Source organism: Notothenia rossii (assembly GCF_949606895.1).
Source record: "Notothenia rossii genome assembly, chromosome: 10".
In the NCBI taxonomy this organism is placed as follows: Eukaryota; Metazoa; Chordata; class Actinopteri; order Perciformes; family Nototheniidae; genus Notothenia; species Notothenia rossii.
Window position 1 is genome coordinate 20,378,277 of NC_136908.1, and position 16,800 is coordinate 20,395,076.

At 38.5% G+C, this 16,800-nt stretch overlaps 1 protein-coding gene across 1 annotated transcript in view; it reads right to left on the reverse strand.

The window, feature by feature from the left end:
• Nucleotides 1–1,019: 1,019 nt before the first annotated feature.
• crybg2 (crystallin beta-gamma domain containing 2) overlaps nt 1,020–16,800 on the reverse strand; it is a 46,189-nt gene continuing 30,408 nt past the window's right edge. Inside the window, exons 7-24 of the mRNA XM_079653285.1 lie at nt 12,443–12,490; nt 10,743–10,861; nt 9,264–9,477; nt 8,374–8,513; nt 7,986–8,112; nt 7,829–7,864; nt 7,096–7,235; nt 6,831–6,957; nt 5,842–5,999; nt 5,625–5,751; nt 5,508–5,540; nt 4,747–4,859; nt 4,471–4,600; nt 4,250–4,389; nt 3,523–3,646; nt 2,879–3,037; nt 2,384–2,543; nt 1,020–2,047 (exon numbers count right to left, since the gene is read on the reverse strand). Coding sequence (XP_079509411.1) covers nt 1,959–2,047; nt 2,384–2,543; nt 2,879–3,037; nt 3,523–3,646; nt 4,250–4,389; nt 4,471–4,600; nt 4,747–4,859; nt 5,508–5,540; nt 5,625–5,751; nt 5,842–5,999; nt 6,831–6,957; nt 7,096–7,235; nt 7,829–7,864; nt 7,986–8,112; nt 8,374–8,513; nt 9,264–9,477; nt 10,743–10,861; nt 12,443–12,490 — 2,184 coding nt within the window. The 3' untranslated portion in view covers nt 1,020–1,958. The remainder of the gene's footprint in view (nt 2,048–2,383; nt 2,544–2,878; nt 3,038–3,522; nt 3,647–4,249; nt 4,390–4,470; nt 4,601–4,746; nt 4,860–5,507; nt 5,541–5,624; nt 5,752–5,841; nt 6,000–6,830; nt 6,958–7,095; nt 7,236–7,828; nt 7,865–7,985; nt 8,113–8,373; nt 8,514–9,263; nt 9,478–10,742; nt 10,862–12,442; nt 12,491–16,800) is intronic.

The following is a 16,800-nucleotide window of genomic DNA, read 5'->3' on the forward strand; positions in this document are numbered from 1 at the left end:
CATCTGGGAGGGGCTTGGAGTAGAACCGTTGCTCCTTGGCGTTAACAGGAGCCAGCTGAGGTGGTTCAGGGAGATGTTCGGCATGTCCACCCGGGAAGAGACAGAGGGGCAGATCCAGGACCAGGTGGAGGGATTTTATCCCTGCCCTGGCCTGGGAGCGCCTTGGAATCCCCCAGTCAGAGCTGGTTGATGTGGCCGGGGAAAGGGACGTTTGGGGCTCTGTGCTGGAACTGCTACCTCCGCGACCCGACTCGGATAACTGGTAGAAGATGGATGGATGGACAAGAGGGCCCTTTTAAAAATGAACTCAAATTAGTTGTATTATTGCTGGCAAGTGACTCTTTAATATTATATTTTTGTTATAAATTATAAGCGTATTAGTGCAGTTTATGGTAACTTTTATTTATTCTGAGAGTAGCTTTGCTGGAGTTCAACTTCTTACTTAGATGTAATGGAAGCTTGAAACGCAATGCTTTCCCCCCAACACTCATGACTGCAGTCATTTTCAAAGTAGAAGACATACAGTATGTTGAACTGTCAGGGGATGTGTAAGTTAATAAAACATCTGTTCACTGTTAAGTGTCAATTGACAGGTGATAACAGTTTAAGAGTGTTAATGAAACCATGGAACTGTGTGCTGCGCATCAACAGGAATCAGAAGAAAACCAAATGTCATCAACCAGGTTGTTTATAGCTTCTTAGACATATGCAAGGTAAACAAAAAAAAACGGAAAAAATTGAACATTGATACGTATGAACCCTTTGTTTATTATCCCTTTGTTTAGGAGGATGTTGTTGACATTAATTTAATTAAAATGTACAGATCAATCAGCAAAAGGAGCTTTTTTTTCAAAAAAGGTGTATTTACATCAAGATAATAGTAAGTGGAGATCATGTTATGAAAGTTAATGAATATTAAAAAGAAGAAAAGGGAAGCACTTAATAAAAAAAAATACAAATAATTTAGTTGGTTTTCTGAATGTGAATAAAGTGTGTATTTAAAGAATACACAAGACAGCTTCCAATAAACAAGGTTTAATTTTATTTAATATTTCAAAACCATTCCCTCTTACATAAATCTGACATCACAACTTTAGCATCAAATATTAACCATAGACTATATATTAACATACAGCTGATGCAGACACAAAGTAAAATATATGTAACAATTTAAACATTTAAAAGTACAACAAATACATGGTAACTTGACATCTCCTTGCCCTGCACAATTCAAATGTGATATACTGCAACATGAGTGCAACATGTCCCACAAACAAACATCCATCCATACATACATAACATAAAACACTGTTAATAAACCAAAGCATAAGTTTCCTGCACACTATGCATCTGTTTGGCTTCATTTTTCCACAATCTGTTTAAAGTACTGGTTGCCCCTTGTTTCTTTACAGCAGGAAAACAATGTCTTAAAATGGAAACTAGGTTTGCTTCATTGTAAAAAAGGTTAACAAAGCATGAACTACATCAAACTTCCACAGTCAGAGAATGTACATGAGCAGTAATCAGGGAGATTTTAGGTTAAATACTTTAATTAAAGTGATACGATTTGATAAAAGTCAATTTGTTCTGTCAATGCAGTGTATGTACATCCTCCAAAAATACATTGTATTCCAGCTTTACAACTCGTGATGAACCTCTGCAGCAGGAGAAGGCACTTTCTCTTTTTAAGTCCTTGCATACAGAAATCCTAATTTGACTGGGAGGATTTGAATGCCAGAAAAAATAAAAATAGAAAACTCTGCAAAGCACTGTACTGCACTGCACTGTTTGGTGCAGCTTTCCAGTGCTTAGTTAAATTCTCACTCTCACAATGTTCATAAAAGTGACATCATTCATGAAGTGGGAACAAATAAAACAGTGGATCCCAGGCTGTGGCATCATGGGTTTGTAAAGAGATGCACTGCTGAGGAAAGTTTGAAAAGGGAGGTGGGAGCTTTTTATAGCAGCTCTATCTCCCACTGTTGGCTTGGCCTCTCATCATCCTCCGGCATAATCACCACATGGTCCTTGTCGTAAGATTTGCCACCTGAGGAAATAAAATATAATAACTTAATAAAATGTAGCACTAATTCCAAATTCAAGATATAATCTCATGCTATAATGAATATAGATAAGGTAAAAATGTATTTTTTAATAGCAGACAGTGATGGAATGTAACACATTCACATGAGTACTTTTTAACAGTTACTTTGTACAGAAAAGACAGTCTTCCTATGGATCTATCTATCTATCTCATAATAATTAAGGGACTCATAAATTACCCTTACATAATTTTGCATTCATTTTAGCATTATCAGAAAAAGTGTCATAAATTCATAAATTATTGTACAATTAGCCAATGCCAATGTTTTTTTCCTCATACCTTTGACATCCAGGACGTAGCCAGGTAAAGTCAGGTTGGTGATGAGGCCTCTCATCTTGGCGGACCAGTACTGGACGGGCTGCCGGGTCTCTGCCCACAGGACCACCTTGGCTCCCGGCTCTACATTGCCCACCACCTGCAGGCTCATGACGGGGGACAACTGCAACACACACACACACACACACACACACACACACACACACACACACACACACACACACACACACACACACACACACACACACACACACACACACACACACACACACACACACACACACACACACACACACACACACACACACACACACACACACACACACACACACACACACACACACACACACACACACACACACACACACACACACACACACACACACACACACACACACACACAGATTAGACCGGCTCAGGTAAGATGACAGGTTCAGGCTTTAGTTTGCCACTTGGATCAAACCTTATGAAATGTCACACACGTCCTGTATTGCTTACCTTGCTCTTGATGAAGCCGTCCTGATAGAACCAGACGTCGCTCATAGGCTCACACTCTGGTGTCACCACCACTCGTCCTGATTTCAGCTCCTCCACGCCGCCCTGGATCGACAGGAAGTGACCCCTCTCTTTGTTCTTGATGCGGAGAAAGTGGCGCTTCTGCAGGAGGCGAAATATCACAAAATATGTAATTAGAGTTAGAGATCAATGGAGGTTTGTCTGTGTTGACCCCACACAAATAAAATCACATTCATTAATACCAAAGGAATAACATAAGATTTTTGTCATATTTAGTTTGAATAGTTTACAGTTTGAGCAGATAATCACATTTAAATCCAGTTCTTCCTCTTTTGTTTTCATATATTATTCTTTCTTTTACTTCTGGTACAGGCTTTGTGTTTGGTTAAACAACCAATAATGTTATCTTAGGCATGTTCTGGTATTCATAGCAGTTAATGCTTATTAAATTTGTTCTTTTTACGAAAGTTAGGAAACCCCTAACGTTTAAATAAATGTTCTTTAACTTGTGTCAATACTAAAATATAACATCAGTCACAAGAAACTGTACTCTTCAAACATTTAGTTTACTAATGCCAATTTACAGATTTAATACAAATATTTACCAATATTGAGGGTTAACAAACCTGTCTGATTGGGAACATTGAGCCAATAGTCTCTAGCGAGCTGAACTTCAACCAGTTGGTGATCTCAATTGGTTCTAGTAGGAATTGGCGTCCCCTGTAGTTACTGTATTGACATATCACCCAACTGCAAAGGAAGAGAGACAACATTAGAGAAGACTTTGCACTCAAAATGTTATTCAAAAAATAAAAGGAAACATTCTAAGTCGGCTCATATACAGCTCTGGAAAATATTAAGAGACCACTGAAGCAATTCTCATTTTCTCTGGTTTTACTATTTATAAATATGTATTAAAATTATATATGTTTTTTATTATTCTATAAAATACTGACAACATTTCTCTGTGATGGTATTCAACCGACACTGGAATGGAATGGCTGCTATACATGTAGAGATTGAGATTTAAGAAACATTTTGGAGTGGTCTCTTCTTTCAAGAGCTGTATGTTAATGATATATAATTAAATAATAAACGTTTAATGCTAAAATGTATGTATCACTTTAATGTTGCAGCTGGTAGAATTTATACTAGATTATGAGTTTCATCAAGGGATCAATAAAGTGTATCTAAACTTATAATAATGTATTATTACATGAAAGTTATTTGTTGATTTATTTGTATTTAATACATTTTTCTGAAGTATATAGTAGCAAGAAGTATGTATAGTCTAGTACGTGATTAATTGTACTCAGTTTTCCAGCACTGCTAAACATTGTGTGAGACGCGTACCAGCCGCTGTTGACTCTGACAGACAGGATGTGGTTGTTGAAGCCCTCTTCCATCATGCTGTTGATCTCTGAGTCCATGGTGATCTCTCTGCCCTCCAGACACTCCAGGCCAAACAGAGAGATGGAGGGGACGGAGAATGTCTAGAGAGGGAGAGATGGAGGTTCAGAGCGAGACAAAGGACAGAATACAGAGCATTTTTATTCAAATGAGGGCTCTCTCACCATCGGGATGACCTTGGCAGAGCGGATGTAGGAGCCGGGCAGACATCCCATGCTGGTCAGATTGCGGTAGTCTCCTTCAGATAAGACGAACAAGTTCCCAGAGTACTTTTTATCCTCGTAGAGCACCCAGCTGAAACACAGACAAACGCATCGTTATGTTTGACCCTCCTCTATCTTACCCTCACGACTGCAACTCCATGTTGTTCACCCATGGACTTGTCCCCTCTTGATCTTTTTTCCTGTGATTATTGTAATGTTTCGGTAAAGGCTCCTCACCTTCCCCCGGACACTCTGCAGGACTTGGTCAGTACTTTTTCTGGGATTTCTTCCTGGTTGCAGTTAAAGATGTGACACTGGCCTTTGAAGTCTGCCTCAGAGTACAGTATCAGCTGTCAGGTAGAGATAGAAGTAAAGGAAAGAAATTAGATGAACACATTTATAACCTGAGGTGTTATTTTTCTTCTAATTATGTTTGCCTTTTTGGCACTGAATGCAACATACTACAAATAAAACCTTGCCCTGCCCCTGTAAAAGCATCTTCATTCTTCATTTTTATAGTGGTCTTTTAATAAAAGGTTCTTACAAAATATGAAAAAGTAAACGTTTGGGTGTCTCTGGCCAAGGAAACCTTGGGCTCCGAAGCAAATCAGTTTCAAGCATCGATACATGCCGACATGTATATAAAAGGGACTTTCCCTTCATAAACATATGATCCAGCTTGTGCCCAAAAAATGGGGTTAAAAATGTGCACCATCCTAGCAAAAAATAAAAAGTAAAAAGATGCAGGCTATATATATATTTTTTTTTAATCCCAATCTGTAGCCCTGTTGACATAAAAGACATGTGTGCATCTGTTTAAAAACCCTACATACCATCATTTTCTTGTGTCCAAAAGTCAAGCTATGTTTTCTATAAACTAATTGGCAACTATCCTATCTAGGAGTAACATAACACTCCATATACAATTGCCTACAATATCAGATAAAATAATGATATGCATAAAACAAGATGAAACTGAGAAAATCAAGTCAGAATACCTCATTGCTGGTCCTTGTGCTGTCCGTTGGAGCCTTAAAAATAACACAGAAAAGGCATCAGCAACACCAGAAATGGATATTTAATTGATATTTTGAAGACGTTGTGATGGTCCTCACCATCAGGATGGGCTGCACGGAGCAGATGCGGTTGTCCTGAGAGCCCCAGTCAGCACAGTTGTTATAGAAACCTTTCTCTAAGATGTACTGGTTACCAGAGAAGTCCACATGAGAATAGGCTATCCATCTGTAAGGAGGAAACAATCACCTCATTAATGGGATACATTCCCACTTCACAGGAGGATTGTTTAATACATTTTAGAATCTTTCAACTTACGCCCCACTGAATACTTGGATGGAGCGTGTGGAGGGTTTGTACTCCAACAGCTCAACGTCAGCAATGGCGTCCGTCACTTCGAAGGTGTTGTCCTCCGCCATTCCCTCCTGGTCTTCCTCTGGCTGCTCAAACATCACCATCATGGGCTCTGTTAGGTCCTACGCAAGAAATAGAAAATGGGTACATTTTAATTAAGTCTCATGGGGATGAACAGATATTTTGGCTGAAAATAACATTCTGTTTGAGTCACTTTTCAACTTGTATCAATGCTACAATGTGCAGTGAAAATTAGGAAAGAGCACTGACAAATTAAAACTATCCCTGCATGATTAACAACATTACAAAAACTGCACAAATGAATTGATATACAAGGTCGAGCATCCTTATTGAAAAATATTTGAGTATTTTATGTGGCAGATCATACCTGCTGGGAACCACACACTATTCAAAATGTATTTGTGTTTTGTAAACTGCAACATATTAACATGATCCTGAGCTAATAAATCGGAATTTGAATCATAACGCTGATGTCCCGAGTTGCCTTTCATGCCATTCAACTTGTGGTGCAGGACTATAATGGCCATTTATCAGGGTTCAAAGCCACTTTTACATAAGAAAAGACCCAATTGATGTACAAAAATGATAAGATCGACAAAAGGAAACAAAACCACAAAGAACAATGTATACACATAATACAAAGTGAATAATGCAGGAAGAGATTAAGCACAGTTTGACTACAGGTATAGTTACTCAAATAAAATGCAAATGTGATGTAATGTGGATAATATAACCTATCATCGACTGCAGGTCTGACTTGACATTTACTGAAACTCAAATTCAGATCAAAGTTAATCCTTCCATTACAAAATAATGTCATCGTTGGTTAAATCAAGGTTACACAGTTCACCTTTTTTTGTAATTAGACAATTTCCTCTGCGGTTAGCCCCACCTTTTTAATTATTAACAAAGAAATATTCCTCGTTACTTACTGCTCGTATCACCCTGACGGATCGCATCTCGGCGTCGTTGCCCCCCCACACCCTCCAGTCGTGGTAGTCCCCCTCCTCCAGCAGGTACTGGCGCCCTCGGTAGCCCTCCTTCTCGTAGCCCACCCAGCTGCAGAAACACACACATTATTTTTAATCTTTTTCATAGTGGCTCTAAGCCCACCTGAATTGTGGGACTTAATTATTAATCATCACTAAGAAGTCTTTTCAAGGTTCAGTGGATACAAACAGAAAAGGCAGCACTCACATTCCTCCTTGGACTTTAAGAGAGCCCACGTTGTGCATAAAGGCCGTCTGCTGCCGGTCTTCTCTGGTCATGAAGTTCCTCATGTCCATGTGAATGGTCCTCGATTTCCCAGAGAAGTATGGCTTTTCAAATACCTCCATCTAGGAACCAAGGGTGTCCTTTACAATTTGAACAATGATAGTTTCTAAAGTGTCAGAGATCATACTGTGTCTGATACGCAGTACATTATATGACAAGTGGTAGAAGAAGTACTCTAATCATACATATTCTACAGTGTAGAAATACTGTTAAAAGTGATAGTCCTGAATTCAGTTAGCTACTCAAGTTAAAAGTATATATATTTTACCAAATAACCCATTTCATAATAATAAAACATTATTGGACTATAATCAAACATTTGATAGATAAATGCAATGTTGGAGATTGTAAAGGTGGTCCTAGTTTTTTTTTTTTTTTTTATATACAGCCGATCAGCTTTATCTATAACAATAACATATCCTGTATTGTTTGTTGAAAAAAGGTGTAGAATAACTGTGTAAACTAACCACGTAGTGGAATAAAAGGTACAATATTTGCATATGAGATGTAGTATACAGTAGCATTAAAGTAAACAATTCCGAGTACAGTAAGCTTGAAATTTTACTTAAATAAAAAGTACGTTTACTTAGTTACTTTACACCAATGCATATCACAGCCTAAGTATTAAGCATCAATTTTTGGCATACTTTCTTACCTTTGGTTCACTTATATTTTCCACTTTAGGTTCACCCTGTGATGAAAAAGAAATACATTTAACTTAATAAAACAAGCAGTGGATATACTTTCATTCATAAGTATACAGACTCAGTAAAGAACATGGCTTGTAAAATATTTTAAACTGTGCCACTTACGACTTTGAGTGGATGCAGTGATCCCACATAGGGCTGTTCCACTCCCCATGCCGCGGGATTGGGGAACCCCCCCACCTCCAGGACACGTGGTATGCCCTGGAAGAAGGGATGTGCGTACACCAGCCATCTGAGCAGGAGAAAATATAGAAAACAAGATTAAATTAACCATAATGGCAAATTATACACTATTATTATTATTTATTTATTTTTATTTAGTCTTTATTTATACAGGTTTAGATCTCATTGAGACACAAGGTCTCATTTTCAAGAGAGACCTGTTCAGTGGTAACACTACCACACAAAGTTACAGACAGACATATATGAACAACGTTCTTATGTAGTTTCACTAGACAAAACATTTTTTCACAATTTATCATTCAGAACTCACAGCCCAGCATTAATGATGATAGAGTTGGCCTTGATGGGGTAACCAAAAATCCTGGCATCTTCAGACGTGTCTCTGAAGGTGACCTTCTTCCCTTCTGCGTTCTCCTCTGGGAAAAGACCGATTTCTGGGACGCTGTAGTCCTGAGGGAGGACAGAAAACATATCCAAGTTGTTTAGGTTCTCTGATGCTGTTTTAAATGTATTTTAAAGCCCAACCAGGACCAGTTATTTATGATTGATACACATGCAATCAACACATAACATAAATAACATATTTGAAAAGGATGTGTTTGCTTTTTACAGAAACATGACCAAGATATGGACTGAGCTGGACATTTTACAAATAAAAAATACATTTGTCATTACTCTCTGGTCGACAAATGGTGGACTATATGATGATGTTTAACAACCTTGAAGATAGCTCCAAAACTAAAAAGCTAATAATGTATAGCTTTATGGTTTTTAATTCTTGTAGCTTATGTTGTTGCTTTGGTTCACATTGAAAAGTCTGGGACTATACAAAGTGTGAAGTATGCGGTGGCTGAGCTGCTGCACTAGTAAACTAGTTAAGATGGAAACATACAGGGGAAAAAAAGATGTTAACAATTTGAGAAATAAATAAAACATTAACTTGAGTATATTCAATAGGTTTCTCCTTAAAATAATTGAAATATCCAATGCACCAAATAACAACAGGTGGTTGCTCGTACATTTGACACTAGATGGTGCTACAGAGTTAAACCCCGTCATAACTGATTAGCTACTGTACTAAACAGCCTTTTTAGCATCAGATAACAATGTTAAAGAGATAAGATCAGAACAGAAAGGATATCCGATGAACTTTATCCTATTTCTGACGACAGCAAAAACAACAGAGTGAAGTGAACTCACCCTGACCGCTCTTCGAATGGACCCGATGATGAACTTCCTCTCAGGCTTAGTCTCAGTTTTCTCTTCACTTGATTCTCTGTTCTGGTCTCCACCCTCTATCTGCCCGTTCTGCAGTTCCTCCTCTGGGGGGTTGAAGGGGTTGGTGAGCTCTAGGTCTCCCTCGTCCAGAGCGATCTTCTCCCCTTTGAAGTTAGGCTTCTCATACAGCACCCATCTAAGAGGGGGAAAGGGCTGGGGTTATAACCTCCACTGTAATATCAGCAGTTATCCTGGGTGTGTTGGTATACCATGCTCTTGATGTGTTCTATTATTTTGTTCTTCAACAGTGCTCAGACATGGGCACAAAAGTGTCTCAGTTTTTCTCTAAGTGATGTTGCTGATTATCTTCTCAAACAATGCAACTTGACTTGAAAAATCTACATTGTAATGAATGTCCTAACATTTGTTATAATGTCTGAACATTACATAATGCTAAGTTGTTAAGTTGCTGCCCATCATTTTGAGCCATGGATGTGTACTTACCTACTTATGTAGTCTTTATTTTAATTAGTAATAGTTTCGTTAAAATGCAAACACTGTACATTTCCCCGCTTTGGGAGTAATAAAGGATTTCTGATTCTGATAATATATTAGTTTTTAATGCGAAACTGTATTAGAATAAACACTTCCTTCTCCTTGATATTTTTTAATCAGAGAATTAGTTGTGGTTTGGTCAGTAATGCAGGGTGTGATGCTTCAGATGAAGGCTTAATTATTTATTTGAAGCAGGTGTTAGCCTGGTGGTACTGGTTGGATCAGTGCTGCTCCAACTGAACACTGTGGCTAGGTTTAATAAAACATTCCACATCTGAGGGAAGTGTGTGTTTAAGCATGTGCGTGGGAGTTTGAACAATTTAAGGCATTCGCATGACCACAGAGCATCAATAGCTGGTTTGTTTTGAATTGACACCACATGAGTGTATCCGGAGAGAGTTCAGTGTTTTATTACACAACTATAATTTTGAGTGAAACCAGGACTGGAGGTGTAATCCTATCTATTTGTGCAATTTTGAAGATCTAAGGAGGTTTTGGGTTTATTGTTTGTTTTCTGCAACCATTTGCGAAAGTTACACTCTAGCTGCACCGGATGGTTAAAAAACTAAAAATTCTTGCCGTCAATGTACGCCATTGTCTCACAATGCAATGCACAAGTAAATGAAGGAGACTGCAACAAATAAACTCTGATGGGGAAACATTTAACCCAAAATAAGACCTAACAGAATCACAATCTTTGGCAATTCCTGTGTCATTTCTTGCATGTACACATTTGTAGAAGTGCAGTATTTTGGGATACTAACTACTTACAGCACCAGCAGTGTACAGAAGCTACATTTTGAATGATGTTTTTTGTACAGTAGTAATGGATTGAATATCGTTTTACGGGAAACATTTACAAATGTACATGAACTTCTGCAATGTGTGTGCCGTTCAGCCACTCACCCTCCTCTGACGACCCTGATGGAGATGGTCTCTTGCAGGTCCCATGGCGTAGCATCGATGACATCACTGCGCACCTCGAGCCTCTGGCCGCACATTCCAGGTCGGTCAAAGATATACAACTAGAGCAAAGGTGAAGAGATTTAGAAAAAGATTATAGATCATATTTACTACATGGTGTTACTTGCGTCCCCAGGGCGGGCTTCTGCAAATACAGGTGTGATGTCTGTGACTGTGGATGAGGGCAATTCCCTGCTCACTATGCACCTCAGCAGCCTCAGAAAGATTTATTACAAAGATGTAGTCACATGTAATGCTTTGCAAAGGGAGTCATTTTGGTAAGAATGTCGAAATGGCAAACCAGATTAAATCACAGGAATGATAAAGAGTTACTGCAAGCAAGAGTTTAACCTGTTTGGCTGAAAAATCCTTTATGTGCAAATGTCAAGAAGGGAGTCAATATCATCTGGTGGCATCATCTCAAGTTTCATGTCAAAGCATGAATCTTAAATGTCATGCTTATCCCCTTAAAACAGGGGTGTCAAACTCAAGGCCCGGGGGCCAAATCCGGCCCGCGACTTCATTTTATGTGGCCCCACAAGAGCTTGCAAAGCATATCATGTTTGTTATACGGTTAAATGGCGATTTACAGAAACACATTGCCCATACATGGAGCACAATGCATCTTAAATTTGACTTTTTTTCTCAGATTTGACTTTTTTTTCAAAATGTCACTTTATTTGGAGGATTTGGCTTTTCTTTTTAAATTATTTTATGACATTCTCGAAGAGACTTGCAATTATTTGCCCTAGACCTCTGCTTTCAGACCTAGTTAATTATTAAGTTATTACCCTATCCTATAATAATCCAATGCAGAGGCAATGATGTCATATAATACATTATGTTATATATATTAAATATTGATATATGTATTTTTATATATTCTTAAAGTTACAACCGGCCCTTTGAGTGCAACCATAATGCGAATGTGGCCCGTGATGAAATTGAGTTTGACACCCCTGCCTTAAAACATCAGACACAACACTGTAGAATGTAGGGGTATGGGAGTTGTAGAGTTGTCCTAATTATTTATTATTTGCATTTTCTCAATGAAAAAGCAGTGAGAGTGAGGAAAAAAAGAAAGGAAAGTTATTCTAAGATGGATCAATGCTAAAACCAGTCTAGTTAAGAACAGAATAGCTTTAGGAGGCTCTTTGTTTCTTGAGCTTGACTTTGTTGACGGTTGCTTTCTAAATAACCTTTCCCCTTTCTACAGTACAGACATGTTGGGTCCATTCAGGTCTAAGGCCCAGGGGCATGGAAGAGTACCTAGAAGCTGATCCTAAATGTCAGCTCCACCTCTGGTTCTCAGGATTGCTCGTATACAAGGTGTGCTGCATGCAGCAGCAAGCCTGACCTTTAAAAGTTAATAATGATGTGTCTTGGCATAGGGAAATGTGTGCATTTTAACGGAATAAATCATAACTACCAGGTAGATGTTGCCTGGGATATTTTGGATGATCTGGTTAAGAACAAACGTGCAAATGTGTTGCAGCACAACTGTGTGGGAGAGAAACTCCTTCTGGAATGAACTTTGGGATTTTTGCTTTTGTAGACCATTCTATCGATTTGAACACACATTCACACATGTATCTGACTAGTATTTAGATGAATGTATTGAACTATGTCGTGTGGAGACTCACCTTTCCAGGACGAGGATTGAGCTTCCCATGCTCCTTCTCTTTTGTGAGCTACAAAAGAAAAACACATTTATTTTAGAAAGCTTTCTTATATGTGTAGTATTAAGCAGTGCATTGTCTTTTGTTTTACACACGGTCAAGATAAAAGCAAAGAGTAAGTACAGTACTGTATACAAATAAGAGGACTTCTATCAATAATACAAACGACTGTATGAATGTGAAAACAAAGACTGAGCTTCAAAAGCATGAGCACTATTACACATGTTTAGGTTAGACCCCATGTCCGCATACATTTTATGTAGACTGCACCCAGTTTCTGCCTTGTGGATTTACACATGCCAGACAATCTGTTTATGTTCAACAGGTTCTGTTGGCGCCGGGGGGGCAGAATGAGGACAGAGGACCACTCCATGACAAAATAAGCACCTCTATGACAGGTGTGAATACTTTACATTCCTCCCATGTACAGTATCTATAAACCGGACATTCTAGTACTACTCCCATTGATAACAGGAGATCCGTTCTGAAATGACATGAGGACTGAGTGAGTGTGTCCGTGTGTGTGTGCGTGCGTGTTCTTTAGGGCCTTCGAATCTCAGCTGGTATGCTGCTTGAATTTCTAGGTTGTTTGATTGTGCAACTTGGATTGTGGTTGCAGATGAGTGCCATGCAATTATCAAATCGATTTGTCAAAGGGAGCAGTGTTTGGTCTCATGTATCACTCCACTCTCTGGAAGCCTAGTAGGAAACAGGGTATGATCTGGATCAGGTTACAGACCAAAGTGGACCTCCTACAGAAGCTCTCATTTCAACAGGCCGCATTACTGTCCCACCAAGCCCTCATGTACTTTAGAAACTTTTTTAATTTAATGCATTCTTAGGAAAAATAACCAAACCCAACCAAATGTAGTTAGAATGTAAATAACAATGGATTTACTTTCTATATTTTTTACATGTTCAGTTAAAGCAAGGTGAGGGGTTCAATGGTGCTTTTTCAGTATTGACCTTGTGAATAAGAGTCATTCACTGTTCACAAATGTACTATATAACAACAGAAGTTTCCATCTATAAAGCCTATTATAAAATCTACTCCCTTTTATCTGTCAATTCCCTGCATTTTGAGTCAAGAAGAATAAATGCAGATGATGATCTCTTATTTCTCACAAAATACATTAGCTCCACTTGTATCATGCTTTACATGAAACCAGGAATAAGTGTTAAACCAAAGCTTATTAAAGGCAGAGCTTCAAGATACCTTTTTCAACCATACAAACATTTTCCCGAAGGGTATTAAGAGAATCTTTTTTTTTCCATTTCTTAGTTTTTCTCAAGTTCAATGTATTAATTTGTCTCGCAGCCGGACATTGCATAATGTGACTGTATGTTCATGTTATCTTTACAGTTGAGTGACAAACACTGAGACAATGGAGGAGTAGTTGTCGTATGATCTCGCCTGGCTGCGACACTTGAATCGGTCTCACAGGGTTTCTTTACAGATTATTTGAGGGACAGTCATGCTTCTTAGAAGGATTATTACTCAATTTATCTGACAACCATCGGCAAAGGCCAGTGTGACTAAAAGTCTAAGGGTGGAATGTTTTATGTTGGCCTGACAAATGAGGCGTTGGAATTGTATTTGTGATGTCTATACAATTAAGTCCAGGCCTTCATTGGTTGTCTATTGGTTGCATTTTGGACAACACATAATCCAGCTAGTCTCCACATGGAGAACCAGTTAAATACATTATTCTGTTCTTTGCATTTTTTATTTGTTAAAACAGTAATATTCTAACCTAATGATGTCATTTAATCACATTACATTTATCTTAATTAAACTCTCACCTGCTTCTTGAGGTACACGTATACATTACAGCAATAAAAGAATAGCAAATCACTCACATTCCAATAATTAATACTTCCTTTAAAAGAAGTTCCAATGAAGTCCTGTCTACGCTTTACTCACTGCTGTGTGGTTTTTGCACATGTACTTCCTTCTGTACTAACTGCATGTCTTCACTATGCAGCTAAAGAAAACCCAGCATTATTCATTAGGAGTTCATTGTTTACTGCTGCTTTAATGCCTAATACAAATCTATACTACAACACATATTTCCCCCTCTCGATCCTTTCACTCCCAGCTGCCTGAAACACGATCTGCTCTCCCATAAAATTAATAACCACATTGTGGAATGTGCCGTTTCAGCAAAGGACATAATAAAAGAAGACACAAAAAGATGTGCGATGAAACTAACGATCAGAGTAAATGAACACTAATAAGAGGAAACAAATCATCTCTTTGTCATCTTTTCTCACCCTGCCTACTTCATATTCCTCCCTGTCAACTTCACTCAATCAATTATCAACGAATCAAGAAGAGAGGTATGCGAATGAAAACAAAAGACGAGGTGTGGCTGTGTCTCTGCAGGATCCGACAGATAACTGGAATGAGTGGATAGCCCAGTAGAGAAAAAAAACAGAGAGAAGCAGAACATTTTCTGCAGGGATGAAATGATTTAGAGGCCTCACGCGCACCCGCTGATGGTTTACATGCATTGAAGAGTTTACAGCATGTGCTTGACAAAACGAGATACACACTCATCATGCAGCCTGTCTAAAAGTCTAATAAAAGGGACGAGTGCCAAATTCCCTTTCCCCAGGGGTTAGTTCAATAGCATAGTTGTTTCCATTTCTTCTTACTTTTTATTGACGTGGCCCAAGCAGGATGCAGCTGTAAAATATATCCCTGTTCCCACCCACTGCATAATAGGAAACCAACACACTACTTTAACTGATACAAGCCAGTTCATTGTCTGAATACCTTGTGTACATAACTTTAGTTTACACAGCGTTATGCATTTTATATAGAACTGAATTCTATAAATCTACATTATAACTACCAGTAAAGCTAATGGGCCTTTTAGTTTTACAAAAAGTGGCCTGATATCAAGATCAAACAAACAAGTGATAGGTGACTACTTGTAATTAGCTGCTTCTGTGGTAGTAATCATAAACAGGAAGTGTGGTACAATTGCATCCTGCCTTCTGTCTGCCTTCTCTCCATACTGTTTCAAAGCGCTGTTATAAATTCTCGACTAAGAGGAGAGAGTTTAAAACTCTTAAAATGTGTGAAATGTTTGTTGTGCTGCAGAAATATTTCCCTGTACGTTTTTTAAAGGGCCCCTCTCTAAAGCATCAGTCTCAGCGGCTTAGTCAGTCATATGAGCTGTGGTCAGACTGCATACTTTAGCCGGGGAAAAGGAGCTGCTGCAGCCATATAACTGATGCAGCTGAGGCCATCTATGTATTGCATGAACATGAACAAACATCCTGTGCAAACACTTGTGTTCAAACAGCACAGGATAGCTGTAGAGCAAACAGTACTTACATCTCTAGTATCCAGCTGATACTCTTTTGTTATTGCACGGACACAAATAACACTACGCACATGTGGTATGCATGGGAGTAAATTAACAAATAATAGCTACCCGTAGGGAACAGCATAATTAAAAAGTACAATGCTAGGAAATGTTTTTAGTGCTCGTCACTGTTGGCATAGTACATTTATGGTTAAAATATAGGTTAATAGTAGGGTGTGAGTTCAACCGTTTTTCTGTGCAGAGGTGAGAACAATAGAAATTTGCAGTGAGCCACAAACTTTGCCAAAAACAGAAAGACAGGTAGAAACACAAGTAGAGAGCGTGTGTGTGCAAACTTGTGAAATTATGTTCTTTCTCATTTAAAGACTTGTCCTAATCAGTTAAGCACTTCACCTGAATTCGTACATCGGAGAACGAGTGCATACATGCATGAACACAAGACCGCATACACACCCTTTTTTCTGATTCTGCGTGGGGAGTGCATGTACCTGACAGGTGGGGCTTAACGGTTTGGGTCTAATACACTTTTATTTTTTTGCTAAGCATGTTTGATGCTTGATGCCACTGATGCTCTGGGTTACACCGAAACCAGACACTTCCAATTGCTCATACACGTATTTGATTTAAATGTCTCTATTAATGGTTCATGATGCAGTATCTGAAGCAACATAAATAGAGTTTTTTCCTGTGTGCACAACAATCTACATTTGAAGTCATCTCTCTCACCTAACCTGACCTGCTGCCTGTCTTTTTCACAACCTGGAGTTCAAACAGATCTGGGAAGTAGGAGCCAACATAATAAAAGAGTAAACACAGTTATAATACAAAAGGAAGATATATGTGTAGAGGATCTTCTTTGTAATGCTGTTACTGTATAGCTACCATTTTAAGCCGCACACACTGTATTTGCATACAGTGCATGCATGTCAGTATGAAGAATGATGCCACAAGAAGATAAGTGTTTCTTCTACAGCATTCTTAAAC